We start from the raw sequence: 26,784 nt of genomic DNA on the forward strand, positions 1-26,784 counted from the left end.
GGTGGCTGGACAGACAGAAAGACAGACGAGTGTGCCAGGTGAGCACGCACCGAGAGTGCCTCAGGCCCGTTCTCCCGCTCGCTCTCCTCGGGGGCCCTGATCAGGTAGCAGTGGTTACAGCACTTCTTCAGCTCCATCACGATGTTCAAGAACCCAGACGTGCTACCTCGCGTCCCTTTGGCAAGAGCCTTGTAGTTCCGGGTCAGGATCCACCTGCAGTGCAGATGACAGGGATGTGAGCAGGGCGGGGGGAAGGGAGAGGTTCAGACCCCTCTGACCCTGCGTTCAGCCAAATCCAACTCTCTGATGGGCTGATGGGAGCCTTTCGGCACTCCAGAGAGCCAAGACGTCATTTACTATGATGAGCCTGTGACAAAGGCATTCAGAATTGGCTTGGTTCAGCTGGCATCACGAGACCATGAGAAATGCAAACACCAATGCCCATACTACACAAAATAAATGCTACTGGTCGTAAACTCTGAAGGAAGACCATCTCTTTCCTTCCTTCCAGGGGCCAGCAGTACTCGGGGAGCTGTGCTGGGCTCAAACTCAGGGACCCCAACAGGCCTGTTCTCTACCACGCGAACCACCTCCCAGGATCCAGACTGCAATTTGGAAAACTAACATCATCAACTGGAGCCGGAGTGACAGTACAGCAAGTCAAGTGCTGTCCTTGCATGAGGCCAACCCAGATGCGATCCCTGGCATCACAGAGGGTCTCCCAAGCCCTGCCAGGAGTGATCCCTGAGCCCAGAGCCAGGAGTGAGCCCTGAGCACCGCTGGGTATGGCCCTCAAAACAAAACCAGAAAAAAAAAAAAAAAGAATTTACAGAAACTTTCCCAACACTGGCATTATGATAGCATCCAAACAAACAGAAAAAAAAAAGGGGGGGGGGGAGGTGGAGAGTGAACCCTCCTCTTCCGGTCTGTAAATAACCTGCCACTCATTTCTGGGAGGGAAGTGAAGTTGCAGAGAAGGGCAGCTTCTAGGCTGTCTTTAAATACCCCACAGGCCGACCTCACTGCAGCCCAGACCAGCCCCAGCCAGGCACGACTGGGACGCACTTGTAATACTGCTTCTGCAGTGCCGACATCTCCACCCGCAGAATCTGCTCCACTTTGGCAGGCAGAGATTTCTCCACGTCTTTCTTGACTCGCCGCAGGAGGAAGGGCTCTAGCACCTTATGGAGACTCTGGTAGCCGTTTTCTCTCCCTTTCCCATGGTCTTCTTCAAAGTCTTCCCAAAACTCAAACCTAGAAAGGAAAAGAGGGTGGTGCTCAGCCACGCCTTCAGGAAAAAAGCAGGTCCCTAGTGAAGATGTCCTTTGAAATATATTAAGAAGAGGAAGAACTCTGTGTACACCAAGACCATACACATCAACACCATTGGGAATGCATTACCTTAACTACAACTGATAGAAAAAGAAAGAAAATAATATTCCTTTTCAATCTTTCCTCTAAGGAAAGGTTACAGGTCACTGGCTTTGAAGGATAAGAGGAGGGGGTGGAGGAGAACAAGTAAAGAAAAAGTTCAAGAATCAATGCCTTTGGTCTATCCCAGAAACCAATTTTCCAACTCTCAGGCAAGCTTGAGACCGCATTTCAATAAATCATGGGACCAGTAAGTGAACAGACCAAGTGATCAAGATAAAATACTACGCATAAGGCTTGATCACACACACAAGCTCTTTATATCAGCTCTAAGAAGATGTAGAGGTCAAAGATGAATTAGCACCAGCTAACCTTCACTACCCATAGACTGAAATATTAACAGGCTGTCAGGACAGTGCATGAGACAAGTCAGCAGTCATTAGCAGGTTAAGCAAAGCGACACAGATAGAATATGAGCACACATCCTTTATCAGCGATCGGGAAGCATGCTGGCCAGAAGAATTCTGTCTCTATCTCTCGAGAGAAATGTTTCTGGTACTGAAGTCTTAAAAGCCGGATTCCACCATTTGTCATTCCCCGAAGGAACCATGGGAGGAATCCAGAATGGGAATTCCTTTAGGCACAAAACCTGCTTCTTGGAAATAACAGACAATATGCTGGGAAGCCCAGCAGTTCTTGAAAAAGTGGATGTAGCGCATGCACGATCCGAGAGCAGGAAGCAGAAAGCTGGGACCCGACACTTGGCCACTGCCCCATAAGCCACTGACCCCTGGCAGCCTTGTTCCACTCCAACAAAGCCAGAGAAAGGCCAAGACCTAAACTTCCAGCTGGGCCCACATTGCCCAGGCCCAGAGCGCGTGCTCTTTGAGGAATGGGCATGCCAATCCTGCCATCTCTCAGCGCACAAAGGAACTGAGACTTCACCAGCAGCTCACAGACAAAAAGGAAGCAAACCAGCAGGTGCTGGCGGATGACTGACATAGCAACCTGGCTTCTGAAGACCTGGGAGAAATGTAAACACTCCACTAAAAGGAAACTTGCATTTTAAGGAGTTAGGATGAGATGCTATTTCTTCCCGGACACACAGAATTGCTAACAAACTGTCCAGGGCTGCTTTCCCTCAGATCAGAGGGAGGAGGTGCTGGAGAGATGCCGACAGACCTTGAAGCAGAAAATGTTCACAGCCAGATCCTTTAAGACCACATCTGCGTTCCCGAAAACTGTCACTGTGTAATGCCAGAGACACAAAAGGACACAGTGGTGACCAGATCATGCACCACATCACAGTCTGGCATCATTATCACAGAAATGGCCCTGTATACACGTATCAATTCCTGTACTGAGTGGCTGTGTCTCTTGAAATTAAAGACAAAGTCAGCACTCTCTCTGATTTTTCAGACCTTGGGATTTTGGAGAAACAGAACTTGGCTGAGGAAGTGCACAGAGAAGACTGAAGCGATGGACGCAGTGGAAACAACATGCTTGAAAAAATATGAAGGCAAAAGTGGGGGGGGGGGGGTGAGGGCGGAGCTGGAACCACATCAGAGATGAGCCTTCTTTGTCGAAACAAAGATTTAGGAGAAAAATGCTGTGAAACACTTAACCCACTGAGTGGCTCTAGATGGTGGGTGTAAAGGACATTTCTGCATAAGGTTATCCTTACAGCTGAAGTCTCTAATCGTGGAATGCCTCTGTCTACTTTCAACACCCAGCCCTGTGCTTTACAAAATGGAGTGTGCGAAGCCAGGTTGGTGGATGTGAGCAGTGCCAACATGCAGAGAAGCTTCGAGCAGTTCAGAAGGGTTACAAAAAGACTTCTAGATGTTAAAAACAAAGGCCTTACACTGTCAAATTCCTTTGGGACTGGAACAGTAAAATCCCTTTGGGAACAATAACCTTCCTCAAGGCTCTCATTTCTCTGAAAGTAACAGCCCAAGAGGCAATAAGGCTCCCCACGAACAGCTGCTAAAGTCAGGAAAATCTTCCCCTGGGTTCTAGGTATCTGCACAGAGAGCTCTGGTTTCCCAAACATGCTTTTCAAACATGGAGTATTCTCAACTTCTGAGTTGTGGGTCTCCCTTTTTCATACATGCGTCAGCTTTTTTTTTCTTAAACAACATTTTGAGGGGGCCTAGCTAGGGAGCACAGCAGGTAGAAACGTGTACCTCCGACGTGGCAAATCACATGGTGGGCTGGCAACGGCAGCAGCCAGGAACACTGGTTCCTGCCGACCAAGTCACACCCACCCAAGCATCAACTGGTCCAGGGGTCAGGAAATGGCTTCCCTCCTTGACCAACTGACTTCAGGGCCTCCTCCCACTTAACACGGAACATTCGACTGCTTCTGTGCCTGCGACAGTGCCCAGCTGTGCTTTCCCCCAGACCACGCCCTCTGTTTTCCCTGAGTCTGTCTGTTGGACCCTGAAGCGTGCTGCCAGCACCATAAACATTCTAGCATCTTTTAAGAGACACAGGAAGGAGCTTACTTCTCCGGCATGATAAAGTGCAGCAGGGACCAGAGCTCCTTGAGGGAATTCTGCAGAGGGGTCCCCGTGATCAGGAGCCTATGGTTGGACTTGAAATCAATCAGAGTTTTATACAACAAAGAGTCATCGTTCTTCAACCGATGGGCTTCGTCCACTCCCAGAAAGGCCCAGTTAATACTGCCCAGCACAGTCTAAAGTAAAAACAAAACAGAACGCGCCACCAGGTGAGAAGGGAACCTCAAAAGTATTTTCATGTGATCATTCGTTCTGAACAAACCCCATCACAAAGGGATACACAGACACATCAATTCTCCAGAGTTCGGGAGCATTCAAGTCTTCCGTTTGTTCTCACTGCCAAACTGGGGGCTACTCGGGCCGGAGCAAAAATACAGCGGGAAGGGAATTTGCCTTGCACATGGCTGACCCAGGTGTGATCCTCAGCATCCCATATGGTTCCCAGAGCACTACCAGGAGTAATTCCCGAGTGCAGAACCAGGAGTGACCCCTGAGCATCGCCAGGTGTGGCCCAACAAGCGAAAAAAACAAAACAAACTGGGGCCTACTCAATAGGACCCCATTAACGACTTACAGGTCTCCAACATGAGGGATGGGGGTTTTGCCCAACCCAGGCAAAAAATACAACACACAATAAAAAACCTACCGCTCCCCTCCCCAGTTTAATTTTAGAGTCTGCCCCTTTCATTAGGGCTCTGCGGGTGACTGTGCTTCACACCAGACTGGAAGCACACGTGCACCAAGAACCACCAAGCTGAACTTGCTCACACACTAGTCCCCCAAGGAGCCAGCTGCCGAGGGCATTTCCAGGAGGGTGCTAGGCTCCACTCCCTGGCCAGTCCGTCAGCCCCTACCTCTGCTCATTCCACCCAACCAGATCACCCCAAAGCCCCTTCAATGCTATAGTTCTGACCCTTCACTGACAACATGGCTACTCTTAGCGGATTTGCCTGTTCATTTGTCTGTTTATTTTTAAATTTTTATAAAGCTGTTCATGACTTACTACATTCAATATTACAAGACCGATCCCACCACCATTGCACCTTCCCACCGTCTGGTTATTTAAATCAGAAGAAGGGAGAAAAAACATCACACGGCACATGGAGGAAAGGCCCCCATATCACTCAGACAGGATGCGTCAAGCTGGACCAGATGGGGCCTCCGCCCGAGGATCACGCACCTTATCTTTCAGGAGGATCTCGTAGGTTGTTATCAGGGCATTGAACTTCAGTCTCTTGGTCTGGGAATGAATCCATTCATATTCCCGTATCTGGTGGGGGGAAAAACGATCGTGAGCATGATGGCTTTGACTCTCACTGTCATCACTAACAAGCCTCCTGTAACATGCCACAGAAACATGCCATGGAAGTCGAAATCTGATTCAAACTTCACGAGTGCTTTACGTGATCTAAATTGACCTTGCAACTAACAGGAAGCAGGTGTCACAATTAAAAGATCAAACACAGCAAAACAGTTGCATGAGTCCAAATACATAATCCCCTCGCCCCACCATTCCAGATACATCTAACTAAGAAAATGCAAGTTGCTGGCAATTAGCTAACCCTCGCTGCCTTGAACTGAAGGAGTGTCCCAAATAGAAAGTTTCTTGATGAATTACAACTTGATTATCCTTAGGGTAGGCCAATGCTTTTATTTATAAGGAAGATACATGCCACCCTCCAGCTCAGAGGCCCCCAAGAAAAAAGACAGAGGGCCTTAAGGGCTTGAAATACAACTTATTGTCAAGGAGAATAGTCCCCTTATGGGAACTCCAAAACAAACACACTCATTCTCAGGCAGAGCTGAAAAACCGTAGGGATGGGCCCATGGTCCAGCAGCTACCGTCTGCTTGTCAAACAAAAGTCAGGGGAGGTGCTGGAGAGAGTACAGTGGGGAGGGCATTCTCTATGCACATTGCCGACCCGAATCAATCCCCAGCATCCCATAGGGTCCTCTGAGCACCACCAGGAATGATTCCCAAGCACAGAGCCAGGAATAAGCCCTGAGCATCGCCAAGTGTGATGCCAAAACAAATTGGGTGGGGTGGGGGGAAACAGCAGCAGGAAAATCTGGGATACTGGAAGGCCCACAGTGTTGAGAAGAGTTGGGGATTGGGGACCTGACCCCTTCATGCCCCACTTTCCACGTCTCCACTTTTGCAAACAAACTTGAACCTTTCCTACATACTTGAGGAAGTCACTTTTCTTTTTTTTTTTTCCATGGCTGACAAATGAACTAAGAAGCCTAGTCTGCTCCGATGCTTGGTAAGTGAACATTAGAGTAAATACATCTGCCAGGGGGTAGACAAAGTGAACACGGAAGCATACAGTCAAAACAAATGAAGTGCTGTATAAAGGTAAAGGTAAAGGCCCTCCCGTTGATCGTCGATTTGCTCGAGCGGGCCCAGTAACGTCTCCATTGGAGACTTTGTTGTTACTGTGTCTGGCATATCGAATACTCTCAGTAGCTTGCCGGGCTCTCCGAGAGGGGCGGAGGAATCGAACTCAGGTCGGCCATCTTGGCCACTTGTAAGGCGAACGCCCTACCTGCTGTGCTATCGCTCCAGCCCTGTATGAGAAAGTGAAATTACCTATCAAAGGTTTGAGCATGCATGCATGAGTGTGTGAGTGTGTGAGAGAGAGAGAGAGAGAGAGAGAGTGAGAGTGAGAGAGAGAGAGGCAGAGAGAGAGAAGAGAGAGAAACTGTATTGGATGCCAGGAATGGTACCTGGGTGAGCTGCACAGAAGGCAAGCAAGTGCCTTGCCCACTTTTCTATCTTTCCGGCCCTAGGTTTGGGCATTTCTGAATGCTTGCTCTGTTTTAAGCAGCCCCCACACTACTTAAACATAAAAGAGCAAAGAACAAAGGTTGGGGCCAGGCACACTTTTCTCTCAACCAATTCTGGCCCATTCCAACTGGGACAGGTGTTAGACACAGTCAAATTTTTCACTCCAAAATGATACCAGCTCCAAAATGATATCAGCTGACCAGCTGGCAGGTATCTCTCGCTTGAGAATTACAAGGCTTACATCTGAAGGACTCAACATAAACCCCAGTAGGTAATAGGGAATTTGAAAAATTAGTCATTATCAAGAGTCAGGCAAACTCCGTCTTAAGCTCCTTTGTATTATCATGTGGTCATGACAAGAGAAAGGACAGAGAGAGGAAAAATGTAATCCTGCCAGCCAGCTCAAAGGTCAGCAAGGTACTGTCAGTTGTCTCTAAGCACTAGGTAAGAATCTGCAGGGGCTGGAGCCATAGCACAGTGGGAAGGGCATTTGCCTTGCACACAAATGACCCAGGTTCAATCCCCAGCACCCCATATGGTCCCACAAGCACTGCCAGGAGAAATTCCTGAATGCAGAGCCAGGAGTAACCCCTGAGCATCACCAGATGTGACCCCCAAAAAAAGAATCAAGAATCTGAGTAACATTTCTTTCTTTTTGAAGGCCAGACCCAAATGCTCAGGGGCTTACTCCCAGCACTGCACTCAGGGATCACTCCTAGCAGTGCTCAGGGGACACTAAGGGATGCCAAGGATCGAACCCGGGTTGGCCACCTCTACAACAAATGCCCTCCCCAGTGCTCCATCACTCTGGTACCAGAGTTGCATGTTTTTTGTTTGTTTTTGCTTTTCAGGTCACACCCAGCGATACTCAGGGATTACTCCTGGCTCTGCACTCAGGAATTACTTCTGGCAGTCAGTGCCTAGGGAACCATGTAAGACGCTGGGGATCAAACCCGGGTCAGCTGCATGCAAAGCAAAAGCCCTCCACGTTGTCCTACCGCTCCGGCCCCAGAGTTTCATTTTTGTGACACATAAATCTCCCAGTATCAGAGGCGCTACATACGGCAGAATCACAATTTGATTTGTTGTTAACTGTTTACAAAAGATGGCAATGATCTTAGGTCAATTTCCAAAGCACATTTATCACACAGAGGCTACCCCAACTCTTTTTGTTTACACACCGTATTTCTGCTCATCAGGTCACCTATGTAAACCACTACGTTAATCTCTGGTGCCCAGATTTCAAACTCCCTCTGCCAGGAGGTGAGGGTGGATAAAGGGACGACTATGAGAAAGGGGCCGTACAGCTGGTGCTGGTGGAACAGGTAGGACAGGAAGGAGATGGTCTGGATGGTCTTGCCCAGGCCCATTTCATCAGCAAGGATTACACTGTTACTTCTGCAGGAAGAGAAACAGAGAAACCGGTTATTAGCTACCCCATCCCAAAACCAAAATGTGCACGCACAGGAGGGGGCCAGTGCCTCCACCGGCAGCCGAGCACGTCGGCAGCTATGCCCACTACAGTGCCTCCTGTATGCCATTGGTCAGGCCTCCTGCAGTGATAAGGAAACGAAAAGGGAGTCGAACCAAATCTGGGGCTGGAGCAGTAAGACAGTGGGGAAGGCATGTGCCTTGCACTCAAATGGCCTGGATTCGATGTCCAACACTTGGTAATAGTCCCAAGGGCCTGCTGAGATTCCTGAGTGCAGAGTCAGGAGTAAGCCCTGAGCACGGCCCGTTGTGGCCCCAAAACAAAAAACATCTGAATTATTCACGTGGCCTATTCAGCCCCGCCATTCATCGGGTCTTCTGTGTCTCACAGGAAAGTGCATGTGGCCAAGATCCACGAATACAGAATGCAGAAGTTCTAGTTTTCTTTGCTTCTGGGAACCTAGTGCTGGCCAATCCTGGGTCTCACCTCAAACTGTGCCCGGATGCAGGTCATGCGCCAGTGTACGTATAGAGGTAACTGCTTCCAAGATTACAGATGGTGTGGCCAAGACCCAAATTTTTTTTTAAAAGTTTTTGAAAATGCATCTTTAACATGTACTTTTGGGGACGCAATGCATGCGTGTTTGCAAAGAGTCACGCTTTGAAAAGCAGTGGTCAGCAGATGAGCTGGACTTCAGGGATACTAAACAGAGGATTATCCAGCTCTAAGAATAAAAATGTGAAGAAAGGGCCACAGGGAGGAAAGTACATGGGAATCAGAAAAATAAGGGATATAGTGGTGACATAAAGTTGTACGTATTACTATGAAAAGATTGTGAAAATCAAATCATGGAACTTTATGAGTACATATAGCATCCTTAAACAGTCAGAGGAAACCAAAAGTAATATGCAAGTGAAAGGTATTTTTTTGGGCAATAACCAGGATGCTCAGGGGTTACGCCTGGCTCTGCACTCAGGAATCACTCTTGACAGTGCTCAGAGGACCATGTGGAATGTTGGGGATTGAAACCGGGTAGGCTATGTGCAAGGAAAGTGTCCTTCCTACATCTGTACTGTCACTCCAGCTGTCACCCACTCTTCCTCTGGACTCTAAGAAAAACCCCATCTTCACCAACATTTAGACCCACAAACCTTATATTTATAAAAATATAAATAAGCAAAAAAATAAATCAAATTAAGCCCTCAGCAAACAAACAAGATGGTCTTACACCAACAGAATACCTGTGATGAAACTTCTCCCAAACCCATACTTCCTGCAGTACAAAGTACCAGCAAGCAATTCTCGGGGCTTGAGAGAGTTCATAATTGAGTACATGTGTGTATTGATGAGGGAGGCCCCACCTTGAACCCCGAGCACTGAGCCTCTGAATACAAGTGTGGACCAAAAACCAGCCAACAAAATAACCGTTGGCCAGCTGCAGTAAAGACGACATCGGACATGTTACATACTTGCACCAAGAGTGAGCGAGCCAGTTGAGACCCTCCAGCTGATAATCTCGGAGCTCCAGGTTATCCCCGCCCAAATAAGCTGGCTGTTTCTTTAAAGCCACGAACCGTGGTCTCTGCTTTAAGGCCTGAAACAGATGGACCAAGCTGCATGAGGAATGACACACACATGATCTGTGAGCTTTGCATCAAAGCATCAGCAGTTACATTCAGTTACCGCACCTCAACCCACATGCCCCTTCCTTCACTGTGATCCACAGCCCCAAAGGCAGACCCCGTCCCGGAAGAGGTCTCTGGGACCTTGCTCCTCGGCCAAGATACCATCTACCACCCCAATGTGTTTCATTAATCTTCAGCACCACAGGGTCCCCTGAGCACCACAAGGAATGAACCCCTGAGCACAGAGCAGGGAGAAGTCCTCCAAGTGCTATTTGAGTGTGGCTCTAAGACACACACACACGCATGCACAGACATGCACAGACATGCACATGTACACACACATACACAACCATGCACACACACACACACACACACACACACACACACACACACACATACAGAATCAATGGGATTTACCCTTTACTTTTTTGTTTTGTTTTGGGGCCACAACCGTAGTGCTCAGAATTTCCTCTTGGTTCTGCACTAAGGGATCACTCCTGGCAGTGGTCAGGGGACCCTATAGGATGCCAGGTTGGCGTGCAAGGCCAACGTCCTCCCCAGTATCTTATCACTTTGGCCCAGATTCACCCTTTGCTTTCACAGCACTTCCCTGCCCCATAATCGACGAGACCAACCCTCTTGATACCAACACAGCCACACCCTAAGATGGCCCAAAGGCACCCCACCTTGCACTCCCTTGTGGGGATGGTCTTTGAATTGTTCCGACTGTGGAAACTGTCGATACAACTCTGGAATTTCTTGCCAATCAGAGCTTCATCTTCCCAGCTGCACTCTGAGTAGGGCAGGCCCATCCATTTGCAGAGATACTCAGGCTCATTTGAGGCTGCCGGCGGTTTCCGGCTGTGAGCTAATGCACACCAGAAAGTACAGAGGGGCAGGTCAGAAGAGGCAGGTCCACCCGAGGCTGGTAGCGTGGTGCAGCATTTACGGACAAGCAAAGGGAGCCCCCTCTTCATGGGCACACCACCTTTAAGAACACCAGCTCTGACTCACCTGGAAAATCAGTTTGACCCAGTGTCGACTTACTCGTCTTCACCGCTAAACAAACACAAGACAGAGGAGCCGTCACCAAGAGCGAGCAGGAGTGGTAAAGGACACAAAGCTGCCCTCCTTGCTCCCAGGAGTCTGGCTGGGGCCTGGGCTGCTCCTGCTGCCGCCACCCCAGCCCCTCCCCGCTCGTTACCCAGCACTGGGTGCCAAATTCTATCCTCCCACCTCATCCTCTCTGCTACTGCCTGACTCCTCCCGGACCTTCTCCTAGGCCCTGTACCTTAAGTGTGCAGATGCAGCGACGGCCCATTCGGGAGCCCCAGCTCACTCACACTGGCCTCAGCCCCCTTTCCTCATGGTTTTTCTTTCTCAGTCTTCTCTGCTCTTTCATTTCGTTGATTTATTTATCTGAGCTACCCCAGCTGTTCTCAGGGCTTACTCCTGCTCTGCGCTCAGGGATCAGCCCTAGCAAGGCTGAGGGGACCCTCTGGGATGCCAAAGGGCAAACCTGGCAGCTGAGTGTGAGGCGAGCATCCTTCCTGCTGTCCTATGGCTCAGGTACCCCTCTGCTATTTACTTCCTGACTTTCAAAGGCGGAAATGTGTTTTTACAGTGTGCACACTCCTTTGGATTAGGTTATTTGGGGTTTTTTTGGGGGGGTGTTTTTGGGACACACCAGGCGATGTTCAGGGGTTGCTCCTGGCTCTGCACTCAGGAATTCCTCCTGGAAGTACTCAGAGGACCCTATGGGATTGAACCCTCGGCTGCATGCAAGGCAAATGCCCTTCCTGCTCCACTATCACTCCGGCCCCTGGATGAGGTCATTTAATCATCGGCTGAAACACCATTTAAACTGGTGAGCATCCACATGTCACTGTCCCTCTAGGACCCACACACTACATTCTTACAGAAGACCAAGACGCCCGTCAAACTTTAAAATATGAAGCCACCTTGGGTCTCCGAAATGCTGCTCTTGGTTCACCCTTCCAGCTCAGTAAATGGCACTTCGCCTCCTGTTTGCAAGTTTAAATTGCCCTCAACCCCCCTCCCCACCCAAAACCACCAGCAAATCTTGCTCATTTTCCATTACAGCAAACCCAGGCTCTGTCTGGCCTCCAAAAGTACACCTACAGGGCGAGTTACTGGGTTCATTGGTGGTAGAGGATGGGCACTGGTGGAGGGATGGGTACTCAATCATCGTATAACTGAAACCCAAGCACGAAAGTCCACAACTGTACCCCATGGTGTTTCACTAATAAAAATTAAATTAATAAAAAAATTTTAAAAAGTAGACCTACAAAAAGTGTTGCTTTCTTCACTAACTTGACTCCGCCTTCCCTGCACTCAACCCTAGCTAACAACCGCTTCTCAAACCGACGCCTAGGAGGAGCCCAGAGCTCCGGCCCCAAGTGCTTACCGATGACTCTTTCTACAATCTGATATTGTTTGTTAAGCTCAGAGGCCAACTCCTGTTGGCAATTAAAATACTCCACATCTTCAGGAGACACTTTCCCTAGCCTGCAAAAAAGACAGAGGGGAGAACTGCGGGTTAGACAGGCTTGGGAGACCTGACACATGAATCAAAACAAAGTCGGGGGAAAAAAAAAAAAAGAAAGGAAATTCAGTCCTTCCTTCCCTCTGCCCCTTTCACTGTCTGTTACTATGAGGCTGAGTTTTCAAAACACAAATGCTGGCAGGAAAATACTGAGACGTCTCGAACTCACATGAGAGACCAAACTATCCTCCCTGATGGCATCTATAAAGAACTCTAAAAGGAACCATTTGGGAAGGGAAAGGTGTTTGATCATTGTATGACCGAGACTTAAACCTGAAAGCTTTGTAACTTTTCCCATAGTGATTCAATAAATAAATATAAGAAGGAAAAAAATAAACAAATAAAATTATGGGGAAAATAAATAAATAAATAAATAACTAAAAGGAACCATTTGGGGTGGTCAGCTCATGTGGCGTCATAGCTAAACAGACAACTGAACTGTCTCCCAGATTTAAAAGAAAATATGCCCTGCATTTCTAAAGAGGTAACAGGCTTTAAGGGTGGTTCAATATGACTTTTTCAGATAACTAGTTACGCTCAGCACCAAAATTCTACCCAAGGATGACAACAGCAGGTTCCTGAAAACTGGCACAACTGGACTTCGAAGGAATTTACATTTCTACCTGCTTCAGGACCCGTATTTTCATTTCTAACTCCACATAAACACTATTTTCTAAAGCTGAGCATTTTGCAGGGTAGCAGCAAAGGAACCAGATGCCACATGTCCCCTATTTCTAACCCCTGAGCACATCCACTGGTCACCCACTATTAAATCAGTTTAGGTTTGCACCTATTTCTGCCCCGGGACCACACGCGCCAAGCAAACAGGTAGTGCTTACAGCACTGTTTCCTTCACAGCACTATCAGAAACTGCAAATTCAGTATAGTTCCAAGTGAATCCACATCTGTGAGACTTCTAGAACATTCACCGAGGGCATCTAAACAAACCCAGTCCAGCCCCAGGACATTATAAATGTGTTTCCGAAAATGGGAGTGAAGCCAGGATTCGTATCCTGGGTCCACATGCAGAGGTGCTCACTTCCCATCTACAAAATTCTGAATGAGGCAATATAAGCCTCAAGAGGAGACCCAACAGTATTAAGTATTTAGTATTTAGTATTAGTACTTAATACAAGAATATTACATCTCAAGAGGGTTAAGAGGACCACAGAGATTCTGCGTGGGGGATGAAGCTAATTAGTATTGCTAACATCTACAAACTTGGTGGCCACATACAAAATGACAGAGTGTCGTCAAGGCCACCACCTCAGGAAAGAAACTGTGGCTGGCTCCACATCCACGTGACTGAGACAAGATCTGCGCTCCAAGGGAGCTGTTGCATGCTTCATGCATCACTGCAAATCCTTCCCTTCCCTCAGGGCCGCCAAAACAGTTCTTTAAGCCACAATGGAAGATGTACCATTGCTTGATTTCATCCTCTTTCTTCTTGAAGTTCTCTAGCTTTTTTAGGCCCTTCACTTTCTGTTGCAGTAAGGATTCTTCACTCTCCCATGTGCTATGGATATAAGACCAACCCTTCCACTTGATGAGGTAGTGCACTTCGCCTTCCTCCTTGTCGGTGTCAAAGTCGCCACTGGGGTCGCCATTAGCTTCCATCTCGTACACAGTGGTCGGCGCTCCAGTGGCTGTGAAAGGAATTCAGTGACACTTTAGAGAAAGCACCAGACCCTGGCAAGTTCCCCAAGCCATCAGTAATCCAGAGTCTCTCTTGGGGTGAAATGCAAAGGTACTTTGGATTGAAATGGGCTGACTGGGCTGTGAGCTCACAGATGATCAAAAGGCCACACTGGATGGGATGTAAAGTAGAAGGCAACCAATCTCAATTAACAAACTATAAACACACAGGCTTAACAGATGTTCAAAAGGCCCACTAGGTTTCACCCTTGGAAACACAGGCCGAATTTATAGGGGAGATCAAAAGAAAATTCTGATATCCAAACAATGAAAAATGGAGAAACACCATCTCTGTCTTTGGCTCTAACTCAGAAAACAAATTCCATCTTAGTGGTCGAGGATTAAGAATAAAGAAAAGAAAATCTTCTTGCGCCTCTATTCCCCATGCACTCAAGTTCTCTTCTACCTCTGTTAATCTCATGCTTAACTGGCTGAAAAAAAAAAAAAAATAAAGGCAGAAAGAAATCAAGAATTGCTTTGATATTTCCTATACAGAAAAGTTAATGTAAAGAAAGTGAGCGAGGAGCCAGAGAGACAGGACAGTGGGCACTGAGCCCAGGGTTCAATCCCTGGCACCCCACAGCATCCCTGGAGTCCACCAGGAGTGATTCCTGCACAGAGCTAGGAGTAAGACCTGAGTACCACCAGGTGTGCATGTGTGTGGAGAAACAGAAACAGAGACAGAGAGACAGAGACAGAGAGAAACAGAGAGACAGAGATTGAATTCTGTGATACTTCAATTTGAATTTCTTTTTCTTTTTGGGTCATACCCAGCTATGCACAAGGGTTACTCCTGGCTCTGCACTCAGGAATTACTCCTGGTGGTGCTCAGGGGACCATATAGGATGCTGGGAATCGAACTCGGGTCAGCCGCGTGCAAGGCAAACGCCGTACCCGCTGTGCTATTGCTCCAGCCCCTCAATTTGGATTTTAAAAAAATCTTCACTATTGGGCAAAAGCAGAAGACCCTGAGTCTGTATGTGACACCCAGGGTTGATCTTCAGCATCATATGGTCCTCCAAAGACTTCAGAGAGCAACCCTGATGTCCGTAGATATGAAAAAAATAAGGACCTTGAGGGAGAGAGCATCTCAGTGGGCTGGAGCCCAGGAAAGAAGTCCTTACTTAACCCCCAGCACTGCCCGGTCCACAAGCACCTGGGGAGAAACCCCCAGCACCGAATCAGGAACAGTGGTCAGGCACCAGTGATTGTGGCTCAAACACCAAAAATCATTTCATGTTTTATTTTGTTTTAGGGACACACCCAGCGATGCTCAGAGCTTATTCCTGGCTCCGAGCTCAGAGATCTCTCCTGGCAGGTTCAAAGTACCAAATGGGGTACCAAAAAGTGAACCCTGATCAACCGTGTTGCATGCAGTTTTACTGATCTGTCCCCTATAAATCATTTTAAATGTCTTAAATAGCTTTATTATTTTCCAAGCAGGGCTGTTACCAGTTTTGATCATTCTCATAAGGAAACTCAGAAAAAGACGAGCCAAAGGTAGGTTGGTTTAATATTAGCAGGCAAGACCCTCTACACTGTCCTAAACACATCACTACATTTTAAATTTGTTGAGTTTTTTTGTTTTTTTGGGTCACACCCAGAGGTGCTCAGAGTTTACTCCTGGCTCTCTGCTCAGGGATCACTCTTGGTGGGTTCAGGGGACTACATGGGGTGCAGGGGATTGAACCCTAGTCGTCTGCATACAAGGCAAGTATACCTTACCCACTGTACTATCGCTCTGGCCCCCAGTTTCTTTTAAATATTAACAACCACTCACTAGCTTAATTTCAAAATCTCTAAGACATGATAGACACATCCCTAGACTCCTCTGGTGCAAAATATGAGTACTGAGATGAGAAAAGTGCCCACATCTCACAACAATCTGAGCAGGGAGGAACATTCATGATCCCGGACTGAAACACATCAAATCTGGTTTCTACTGCCCAGGGAGCAAAACGAATCTGCTTGCCAGAGTCACGCACCTCCTTTCTTTCCTAGCCTGGAGTCTAGGACCTTCTCGATGGTCTCACTGTTATCCGGCTGCTCATCCACCCCTTCTCCGGTCATTTCAATGAGATCATCAGAGTCAGTCTCAAAGTCATCATCTTCTTTGTAACTGCATCAGGGATAAAGATCGAGAAATGAGCAGCTGCCCTCCAGAGTTCAAGGACGCTTCCCATCAACATGGTATCTAAGGAAGGACTCCGAGTCTGGTTTCCATGTGCTGTTTTCCAGACCAGGCACAGATAAAATGGGTTCAGACTTCTTTTTTATCTCCCCCTGCTTTAGGTATTAATGTGTATTTGTACATAACTGCAGAAAGGCTGTCTTATGCTCCAAACTGAAAAGGCAACATTAATTTGTGTCGATAGGATATGACAACTTAAAGGACAATTCACTGTCTTCACTTTTAAAAGTGGTGTCACATATGTAAACAAGGGAACAACTAAAAAGAACGACGCTTCAAACACAAAAAATTGATACTTTTTCATTAGGCAGGAAAGAAACCTCTATTTTTTTTTTTTTTTTTTTGCTTTTTTGGGCTACACCCATGGTGCTCAGAAGTTATTCCTGATTCTGTGCTCAGAGATCTCCTAGCAGTGCTCAGAAGACCATCTGGGATTCTGGGGATCAAACCTGGGTCAGCCATATGCAAGGTAAAGACCCTCCACGCTGTATGTACTATTGCTCTGGCCCAAGAGAAATATTTCTGAGACTAAATGCTTCAGCCTTGTATTTTATCTTCCAACAAGGAGGATTACAAAATTTCAGTACTTCTCTGTTGGAAATCTCAAAAAATATACTTCCTGAAACAAAAAAATTACATATAATCTTCCACTAAGTATTAAGAACAAATGACTTGTCAGTCCCAGTAAGAAAAAATTCCAGTCCTGAACGTCTTGTGTTGTAGGAAGAAAAAGTATTAAGCTCTAGACTGGCACTCTAAAGTCTACTACTAGCGTTGGAATCATTCCTTAGAAACAGCAAATGAGGGACTAATATTTCCATCTGTAAGTTTACTGAAATACTGCTGTGTGTCCTCAGAAAAAAGAAAAGAAAAGAGAAGGAAGGAAGGAAGGAAGGAAGGAAGGAAGGAAGGAAGGAAGGAAGGAAGGAAAGAGCTCTCTGAGGGCTGGAGCAATAGCACTGTGGGTAAGGCACTATCCTTGCTTGCAGCTCACCCAGGTTCGATGCCTGGCATCCCATAAAGTCCCCTGAGCTCATTAGGATTGACCCCTAAATGCAGAGGCAGGAGTAACCCCTGAACATTGCCATGAGTCGCTACCCACCAAAAAAAAGAAAAAAAAATATATAGGGGCTGAAGTGATAGCACAGCAGGTAGGGCGTTTGCCTTGCATGCAGCCAACCCAGGTTCGATTCCAAGCATCCCATATGATCCCCTGAGCACCGTCAGGAGTAATTCCTGAGTGCAGAGCCAGGAGTAACCCCTGAGCATTGCTGGTTGTGACCCAAAAAGGAAAAAAAAAAAAGAAAAGAAAATAGCCTCAGTCTTATTTCTGCCTCCAAAATGTACACCACTGGACTTTCCAGAACCCAGCTTGACCTAACCACACCACCACCTCCACACTAATCCAAATCTGCGAGGCAGTGACCCACCTAACGTTTTTAGCTGCTCTTCGACGCGTCTGCCGCTTTGGAGCTTCATCATCGTCATCATCCTCATCAGAAGACTCTTGTTTTTTTTTCTTCCCACGCTGTGTCTTCATCGGTTTTTTAACCCGTGATTTGGGCACTGTCCTGAAACGAGAAGAGAAAACCCGGGGTCTGTTTCCAGACTATGAAAGTGCATTTTCCAGGGCAGAGGAAGGCGCTGGAAAAAAACAAAGTTCTGAGGCTCTGAAGATTCACCTGATCTGGAGACTCACCTGACATACAAACATTCACATGGCACAACTTCTATCTTCGGAAGGCAGTCACTGTCACTGTCACTGTCCTCCCGCTGTTCATCAATTTGCTCAAGCGGGCCCAGTAACGTCTCCATTTTTTTTTGAGACTTGTTGTTATTGTGTTTGGTATATTGAATACGTCACGGGTAGCTTGCCAGGAAGGCAGTATAAAATTGAATTTTTATTTTTTTGGTTTTGGGCATACCCAGCAATACACTGAGGCAACTCCGGGTTCTGCGTTCAGGAATCACTCCTGGCCATGCCCAGGGGCTCATGTGTGGTACCAGCAATCAAACCCAGGTCAGTTACATGCAAGGTAAGTACCCTCCCCACTTCACTACTGCTCTGGCCCCAGAATTTTTTGTTTTGATCATTGCCTATCATGACTGTTTGTTCCGTGTTCTTATTTGTAAAGGTCACACCCAGTGTACCACTGCTTGCTCAATGCTCACTCTTCAAGGTTCCTGGGGAAGGAGGAGGGCAGGGGGGAAGGCCGGTTAGGCAGTAAGGATAGTGAACTGGGGATCCAGTCTGAGGATCTCTCTCTAGCCAGGGCAATTTAGAAAAGCTTGTAACTGTAACCATCTGTATGTAGACATCTGAAAATGTAACCATTTTCCAATTTACAAATGTAACTATTTTCAGAGTTACAATTCTAACCATTTTCCTCCCAGGCAATGAACTTTGGATAAAGGTCTATGATGATAACTGTACTGTGGGCATCTTTTCCAGAACAAAATGAGTAACCCTGGAAATGTCCATCAACTGGAACTCAATTCTACAAACAGATAAGGAAATAGGGGATATGGTGCCACCAGCAGGTCAATCTGTACCTGTGAGGTGAGTGCATCAGCAGCCTGATGGTACCTTTAGACTTCTAGATATCCCAAAATTGCTGCTGTGCCTTTGGCCAAACCCCAACAACTTGGGGCCAAGTTTATCAAGAAAATAAATGGGCAAAAGTTAGGTATGTGGGAGACACACCCACAAATCACCTCCGGCTCAGCTATATAATTGGAGGTAAGGCCTCTCTGGTTCCTGATTCAACTGCTTAATGGCCATGATCCCAGAGACTCAGAAACAAATCTCAGAACACAGCGGCTTTTGGCACAAATGCATCCGGTCCCCACAGTAGGTTACCCATGCCGGGCCACCCCAGGGGGAAAGGGTGCTGTCCTTCCTCCTGCTCCCTCCTGGCAGCTCAGTGACTGTCATCCTCCTGAGGCCATTGGACAGTCAGGTTGGGCCCGCAGTGATGAGACACATAGGGCCTCATGGGATGGGGGTGGAGCCGGACCTGTCCTCCCTGCCTCAACCAGATGTTCTGGTTGAGTCGCCACCCACAAACGGCCTCTCTAGCTCCTGATCAAGCTGCTAAAGGTCATGATCCAAGAGACTCAGGAACAAATCTTGGAACCCAGCAGGTTTTGGGAGAAATCCCTCCAGATTCAATTGTTAAAATTTTAGAATTCCAAAATCACGAGGCGACTACTGTGGCCGTGTGACATCATATGTTATTCATAACCAGCAATAGAAAACAAATTGTCTACTGTTGCCTTTTCGGCAGATCTGAGTGTTGGGGTAAAATCACATATGATAATGGTGGGTCTGGTGTCAAAATACTAAATGTAATCAAAGTAGAGAGAGAGTAATGTGGAAATAATTTGCCCACAGGTAGGGGGAGGGTGTGGAATGGGGAGTATTCTGGGGTTTTTGGTGGTGGAAAATGGCCAGAGGTGAAGGGATGGGTGTTTCATCATTTATGACCAAGACTTAAACCCGAAAGTGTTGTAACTGCTCTCACGGTGATTCAATAAATAAATTTATAAAAAAGAAAAAAAAAAGTAAGGTGGAGTTCATGCCCAATTCAACCAGCCTAATCAGTGGCTGAATAATTAGCAGTACTCCTGCATTAAAATAAATAAATAAATAAATAAAAATGAATAAAGATAAAGAAAGCCCTGGGATCTCACTGGGCCACTGCCATGTGTGTGAAGTCCTGGGTTCGATTCCCAGCAAGCCGCATACAGAAGGACCCAAAAAAGTCATAATCTTCCCTGATGTGAGCAGCAGCCCTAGCTCCAAGATGAAGCATGTAGGGAGATTTTCAGAATAGTAAAGGAAAAATGCAAATCTAGATGTGAACAAAGCCAAGGGAGTTAAGAGACAAGCACAAACGACACAGCATTGCTCCTCTGTGCCCAGAACATCCTGATGACTCCAAAACTGTGCCTCTCTGCCAGAGGCCAGACACAGACAGACAGACAGACAGACAGAGAGTCAGACAGGCGACAGCCCCATTGACAGCCTGAACTGCAACTCACAGGCCAGGAGCTGGGGAAAGGGCTGAGGGTGTTAGCTTTGCACATGGTGGTCCCATCCTGCCACTTCAACCACACTACAGCCCGGCAGATGTGGCCTCAGTGGCCCTCAAAACTGCTGGACTCTGAGCAGAGCTGTTCAGGTCTAGCCCCAGACTCCCCAACAACTGCTTGGGATCCAACAGCCTATCCCCTTAAAAAAAAAATCCTTTACTATTAAAGAAAGAAGCTGGAGGAGTCACAGCGATAGAGGACAGCGGGGAGGATTGCCTTTCACACGAGCTCAATCTTCGCCATCCCAATATGTAGCCCCAAGTACTGCCGGGAGTAAGCCCTGAGTACAGAGTCACTAAGCCCTAAGAGCACTATTGGGTATGGCCCAAACATCAAAAAGCTCAACTGTGAGATGAAGGGTTAGGGGGTGGGAAGGGTCCCTGGCCAGATGAGAGGGTAGGAGGTTGGGAGAGGACCCTGTCGGATGAGGGGCTAGGAAGTAAGGAGGGGCTGCAGGTATGCTGTTGTGGTTCAGGGCCCACAATCCAGTGTTCAGGAGTCCCTCCCTGGCAGTGGTCAACTGGATCGTTGTGGTGCTAGAGATCAAAGCCGGGTGGGTGGAGGGAAGGGGAGCACCTTCCCTCCCGTATGCTCCAGCCCTGTGCATGACCTATTAACGAACATTTCACTGAACCGGGGTACACAAGCACACAGGAGCTGTAGAAGCTTGGGGTTAAGACCAATCCTAAGGGGACAGACCTACAGGATAGCGGGAAGGGCGTTTGCCTTGCATGCAGCTGACCCAGGTTCAAATCTCCAGCATCCCATAGGGTCCCCCAACCACCACCAGCAGTAATTTCTGAGTGCAGAGCTGGAAGTAACCTCTGAGCATCACTGGGTGTGACCCAAAAACCAAAACCAAAACAGAAAAGACAGATCATGAACCTGCTTCAGGGCCACCCAGAGACCAGTGGGAGCTATATTGGCTCAGAGGCACCAGCCCCTCCCCATTCCACTGGGTCTATTTCCCTGGTGCCTCCTGCCTGTCTTCCCCTGCCACCCCTGGAATGTTCTAGCACCATCTACCTGATCCAGGAATAGCCCGGGACCTCCCATCTAGTTCACTGCCAAATCAATTCTCTGCTTAATGTCAGATCATAAGTGGGAAACAATGAAGGGTGAAATGAGTTTCCGACCAATTGAGCACCATTAGGGAAACTCTTGTTCTCCCCAAAAAAACATCCCAGGAGAAACTGTTCTCCCCCAAAGTTCTAGCACACGCCCTGGTCCCCCTCAGGGAGCTGCTTTTGAAAGTGTAGCTCTCTTTTTGTTTTCCGTGTTGTTGCACCACACCCAGCGATGCTCAGGACTGACTCCTGACTCCTGGAAGTGGTTGGGGGACCCTATGGGGTATTGAGATCGAACCTTGGTTGGTCGTGTGCAAGACCAGTGTCCTAGGCTCTGTACTATCTCCCTGTCCCCCTAGATGTACTCTGCTTAACTAGCCTGCCCTGGACATAAAGAACAAAGAGATTCCCTAGATGCTCTACACCTTGGATTCCTTCAATCCATGTCCCAGCAGCCTGCTCAAACCAAAGTACTCATGCAGAAGGCTGGCGGTAAATCCAGACTCCTCCCTTCCTGAGCTCCCACAGACCACCATGGTGCCCCGCAGGGAGGCACCAGTCCAAGCCACACCTTCTGGGGACAGGTCTTCGGGCCTTCACTTTTTTTTGCTCCGGTTCACTCTCAGCGCTGGTGCCTTGCTCCTGCTCATCTTCGGAGAGATCCCGTTTCCATTTCTCTCTGTGGTCAAAAGCACAGCAAAATCATTTTTTCCCAAAAAAGAATTGAATCAATGGTTATTTAGCCTGAAGATGCCTGACAAAGGCGATTTTGACACGGTTATCCCAAAAAAGCACATGCACATTTTTGGTGTTCATGCTAAGAATTATTTAAGTCTGGCTCCACTTCTTTTGGGGGGGGAGGGGTCACACCCAGTGATGCTCGGGGGTTACTCCTGGGTCTGCGCTCAGTAATCACTCTGGCAGTTCTCAGAGGACCATATGGGATGCTGGGAATCGAACCCGGGTCAGCCGCGTGCAAAGCGAACGTCCTACCTGCTGTGCTATAACTCCAGCCCCTCCACTTAAGTTCTGACAGTGAGCCCGCATCACTAACTCTCTACTTTCTACTCTCAGGTCATCTCTGGTAACAAAGGCCAATAAGTCCAGAAACTGAGGCTTTTTTAAACACATTTTTAAACTGCGTTTTTAAACCACTCTGGTGGAAATGCAATTAACTCCATTCTGATAGGCGACCATCAGAATAAAGTTAACAAGTGACAAGGCTGAAAGTTTAACAAAGGAGAAATCAGGTGTTCTCAAATTTAAGCAGAGTTCAGAACTGCCGAGAGGGTAAAAATAAAGTATTCTTGGGGCTAGAGCGATAGCACAACAGGTAGGGCATTTGTCTTGCATGCGGCCGACCCAGGTGCGATTCCCAGCATCCCAAACGGTCCCCTGAGCACAGACAGGAGTAATTCCTGAGTGCAGAGCCAGGAGTAACCCCTGTGCATTGCCGGGTATGACCCAAAAAAAGCAAAATAAACAAACAAATAAAATGTTCTGGGGCCCAGTCAAAGCACTTCTGATTCTGGAAAAAGGTGAATTATATGAGAACTCCCGGGTAAGGCTGACACCTGTCATGGGCATCGTGGGGTACCACTAGATTAATTATTAATAGCTTCAGAAAATATCTGAGGAAACAGTAGCTGGGAAGGCAAAGAGGAGGCGCCTAATACTGCACATTATTTTCCAATGCTGGCCTATTCTCTGCTACCTCTGTGGAGTTTGTGGTGTCATTGGATACAATGAGTGTCCTTTTGTTCCCTTGAGATCTCAGAAGGCTTCAAAGCGCCATACCCTACAAGACCGTTTTGACTACCCAACTTTTTAGAACCTACTGAAAGACCAAATCTATAGTGGACAAAGGTCATCAAGGACCTCGCTCCTGGACACCTGCAAGGGAGATGGGAGGGGTATGGAATGGCTACTGGGAATGAAATTCCAAGTAAGAGTCACAGGCCAGGGCCTGGAGACTGGGGGCAAGAAAAACCCCACCCTGTCCATCAGGAAGGAAGTGAGGTCATGACAAAGGCAACTGCTGCAGAACAGCAAAACCAAGTCAGCACCCTAGCTGAGAGCACAGGTCAGAGTGGAAGCTACTTACAGGAAGAGGGCCAACTCCTGAAGGCTGAGAACCTTCCAGAATCTGGTAAGTCACCCTCTACCTATACGCATGCTTCCCATGAAAAAATGGGGGAGCACTTTTCATGCACCCCACTCAAGCTCTGATGGCAAGAAACATCTCAGGGCCTTGTCCTAAGCTGGGTGATTCCTGGCACTTTGGGGCATTTCTACATGAGGGCAGGCACCAGATTCAGTTCAACAACAGCCTCAGTGAAATTTCTGAGGATCTCCTCCAAGAGATCTGAGAGAACGTTGGATAAAATTTTAAGAGTGGAAGAGAAAAATAACAAGTTTGGGCAAATGAGGCTCAAGGATAACGTAATTAGATATAAACTGCCCAAATGCATGCTGGTTATTTCAAAGATGGTTTTCTTCCTTTACCAGAAAGAAGAGAGGGAACAAAATCCACATTTTAGTTTAAAAAAAACAAAAAGTGAATTCCTTCCTCTTCCACTACAGGTGAATCAGAAAAATAGGAAAGTGGCCGCTTTAAGCATTTTGAATAGATTCTACCAAGAGAGGATACCTTTCATTAACAACGAAGAGGTAAATCTAGAATTAATGGGACTTCTAGTCTGCAGGTTGCCACTGTGGCTGATTCCCAATCAGAAGGAAGAACCCAGATCCCAGAAGCAAAGCACCACTGGTTCCAGATGAACATGCTCTGGAGTACCACCAAGGAGAAAGGGTTCTAGAACCATCTACAGGACCCATAATGGGTCAGGGCAAACTCTCCAATGCATCACCCAGATTTGCAAAGCGTTCATGAGGAGGGCATGAGAAGGGGGTTCTACAACAAACCCACAGGTGTGGATGTGCCTAAAACTCAAGACTGTCCATCCGCATCTCAGTAAAGACAAAGGACGGCTGTGAAAGAAGTAACACTCAGCCCATTCAAAGGGGACAAAGACCACTGTCCTTTGGGCCAGCACGAAGGGATTTTTCTCAAAAATCTAGATTCCCCCTGCACCTTCTCACAACTTCCCATGTCACAAATTCAGTAGAAAAGCACCTTCACTCATGTGAAAGCCTTACACACTATACAATAACTTCTAAGCTTTTAAGATGCTCTTTCAAAGGCCCTAACTGATAGTATAGCAGATAAGACACTTGCCTTACACTTGCCAGGCCTGGGTTTGATCCCCAGGTTCACGCCAGGAGTAATTCCTGAGCACAGATCCAGGAGTAATTCCTGAGCATAGTTGGGTACGACCCAAAGACGAAAACACTTTTTTTTTCTTTCTTTTGCTTTCTGGGTCACACCTGGTGATGCACAGGTATAGGATGCTGGGAATTGAACCCGGATTGGCCGCGTACAAGGCAAACCTCCTACCCACTGTGCTATGGCTCCAGCCCCCAAAAACGCTTTTTTTAAAAATTTTTATTAGTGAGACACCATGAGGTACAGTTGTAGACTTACAAATTTTGTGCTTGGGTTTCAATTATACAATGATCAAATCCCTCCACCAGTGCCCATTTCCCACCACCACGAATCCCAGTATCCCTCCCACCCCTATCCCCCCCCATTCCACCCTGCCTCTGTGGCAGGGCATTCCCCTCTGATTCTCTCTCCTTTTGGGTGTTGTGGTTTGCAAAAGAGGCAATGAGCAGCCACCCAAAAACACTTTTTAAAAAAAATAAATAAATTGCTCCTCTCAGGAGCCAGAGAGATAATATAGTGGGGGAGAGTGCTTCTGTTGCACACAGCTGGCCCAAGTTCAAGCCCTGGCACCCTATAGGGTTCCCAGAGCACTGCCAGGAGTAATTCCTAAGCATAGTCAGGAGTAACCCCTGAGCATGGTTGAGTGTGGCCCAACAACAACAACAACATAATAATAATAAATTAATTGCTCTTTCTAAACAATCAACAGAGGGGAGTGCATGCAGCAACTTCGGGGTCTATGCCACAGACCACAGGGTCCCCCAGTACTACCAGGAGGACCCCTGAGCCCTACAGGGCACGGACCGAACAGCCACCAAAATACAGACAACAGTGAAAATACTCCCCAAGGGCAGGGCGATAACCCAGCAGTGAGAGTGTTTACGTGCATGCGCCTCAGCTGAGTTCCATTCCTGGCATCCCATATGGTCCCCTGAGCACCGCCAGGAATAATTCCTGAGTACAGAGCCACAAGTAACCCCTGATCATCACCAGGTGTGACCCGCAAAATAAAGTAAAAAGAAAGAAAATGCTCCCCGAGGGTTGTGGCTAGAGTCAGCAGCAGAGAATGTTCCCTGCACTTCTGAGGCCTGAGGTTCCAGCCCTAGCACCACACACAGGATGATCCGCAGGGTGCCAACGTTTGTAGTGCCCACTCCGGATGAGTGTGCCTGTGCATCCCAATGTTCCTATGCCCGCGCAAACACGCAACCATGTCATGGAGCGTGTCCCATCTCACAGGAGCACCTCTGAATTCATCTCACTAAGGTACCCAGGGGAGCCCATTCAGCACCAGAGACTGCTGGGAAGAGAAGACGGCGAAGTGGGCCCAGAACGCTACAAGCAGGAGAGGGACGCCCTCAACTCACCTGACATCCACAGGAAGAATTCCAAGAAGGACATGGGAGGACAGAAAAGTGAGGGGAAGCCTACTCAGGGGAATGAAGACCCAGGCCCAGAAGCAACAGCAGCAGAGTGACAGGAGCCCTGGTGACAGTCTCACAGCTGAGAGAACCTGCCGGGGGTGGGGGGGAACACACGCGGAATCACATGCCCTACAGAGGCCATTCAAACAGGAAACAGAGGCTCACTGGCACAGCCTGACTGGAACCCACCCCAGGTGAGAGGCCCGGAATCTGCTGGTCTGCTGGACAGTGGAGGGACTAGACCTGGCGTGGACTTTGCCGATGGTCCCAGAAAGCTTTTCAACCTAGAGTCCAAGCACAGCAGCTGCCACAGCTCAGAGGACTGGGCAGGACAGGCACCTTCTAAGATGCCAGGAAGGGCAGGCTCGCTTGCAACAGCCACTTCTCCAATTTGGAATATGGAAAGTTTAGGAGGAAGGAGCTACCTTGGGCAGAAGCTTGGAACTGATCTGAACATCATTTCTAATAGCTTTGTGAGGTCGACAGATTAAACCGCGTTCTATAGAATAGAGAAGGAAATGGCCTCAAAATGGGCCGTGGACAATGATTCAGCTTGAGAAGCCCCCTGATTTTGTATGTGAAGTTGTGAATATCTACGTTTCTCTAAGAAGATGGTTGATAGGATTCAGACTATTAAGGGGACTGCTCCCAAAAAAACCTGCTCTGACCCGGGATCGATTCCCAGCATCCCACATGGTCCCCCGGGCACCACCAGGGGTAAT

At 47.7% G+C, this 26,784-nt stretch overlaps 1 protein-coding gene across 2 annotated transcripts in view; it reads right to left on the reverse strand.

Annotated features, from left to right (window-relative positions):
* CHD2 (chromodomain helicase DNA binding protein 2) overlaps positions 1-26,784 on the reverse strand; it is an 80,195-nt gene that overhangs the window by 33,885 nt on the left and 19,526 nt on the right. The window contains exons 6-18 of one of the 2 annotated variants that reach the window (XM_056124682.1): positions 21,924-22,031; positions 17,621-17,761; positions 15,985-16,118; positions 13,725-13,950; positions 12,167-12,267; positions 10,753-10,797; positions 10,425-10,606; positions 9,583-9,707; positions 7,863-8,079; positions 5,074-5,163; positions 3,879-4,069; positions 1,066-1,254; positions 51-213 (exon numbers count right to left, since the gene is read on the reverse strand). In XM_056124682.1, the coding sequence (XP_055980657.1) occupies positions 51-213; positions 1,066-1,254; positions 3,879-4,069; positions 5,074-5,163; positions 7,863-8,079; positions 9,583-9,707; positions 10,425-10,606; positions 10,753-10,797; positions 12,167-12,267; positions 13,725-13,950; positions 15,985-16,118; positions 17,621-17,761; positions 21,924-22,031 (1,912 nt within the window). Of the gene's footprint in view, positions 1-50; positions 214-1,065; positions 1,255-3,878; positions 4,070-5,073; positions 5,164-7,862; positions 8,080-9,582; positions 9,708-10,424; positions 10,607-10,752; positions 10,798-12,166; positions 12,268-13,724; positions 13,951-15,984; positions 16,119-17,620; positions 17,762-21,923; positions 22,032-26,784 lie in introns of those variants that run through there. The other variant, XM_056124683.1, reaches the window with a different exon arrangement.

Source organism: Sorex fumeus, unplaced genomic scaffold (assembly GCF_029834395.1).
Source record: "Sorex fumeus unplaced genomic scaffold, SorFum_2.1 ptg000051l, whole genome shotgun sequence".
In the NCBI taxonomy this organism is placed as follows: Eukaryota; Metazoa; Chordata; class Mammalia; order Eulipotyphla; family Soricidae; genus Sorex; species Sorex fumeus.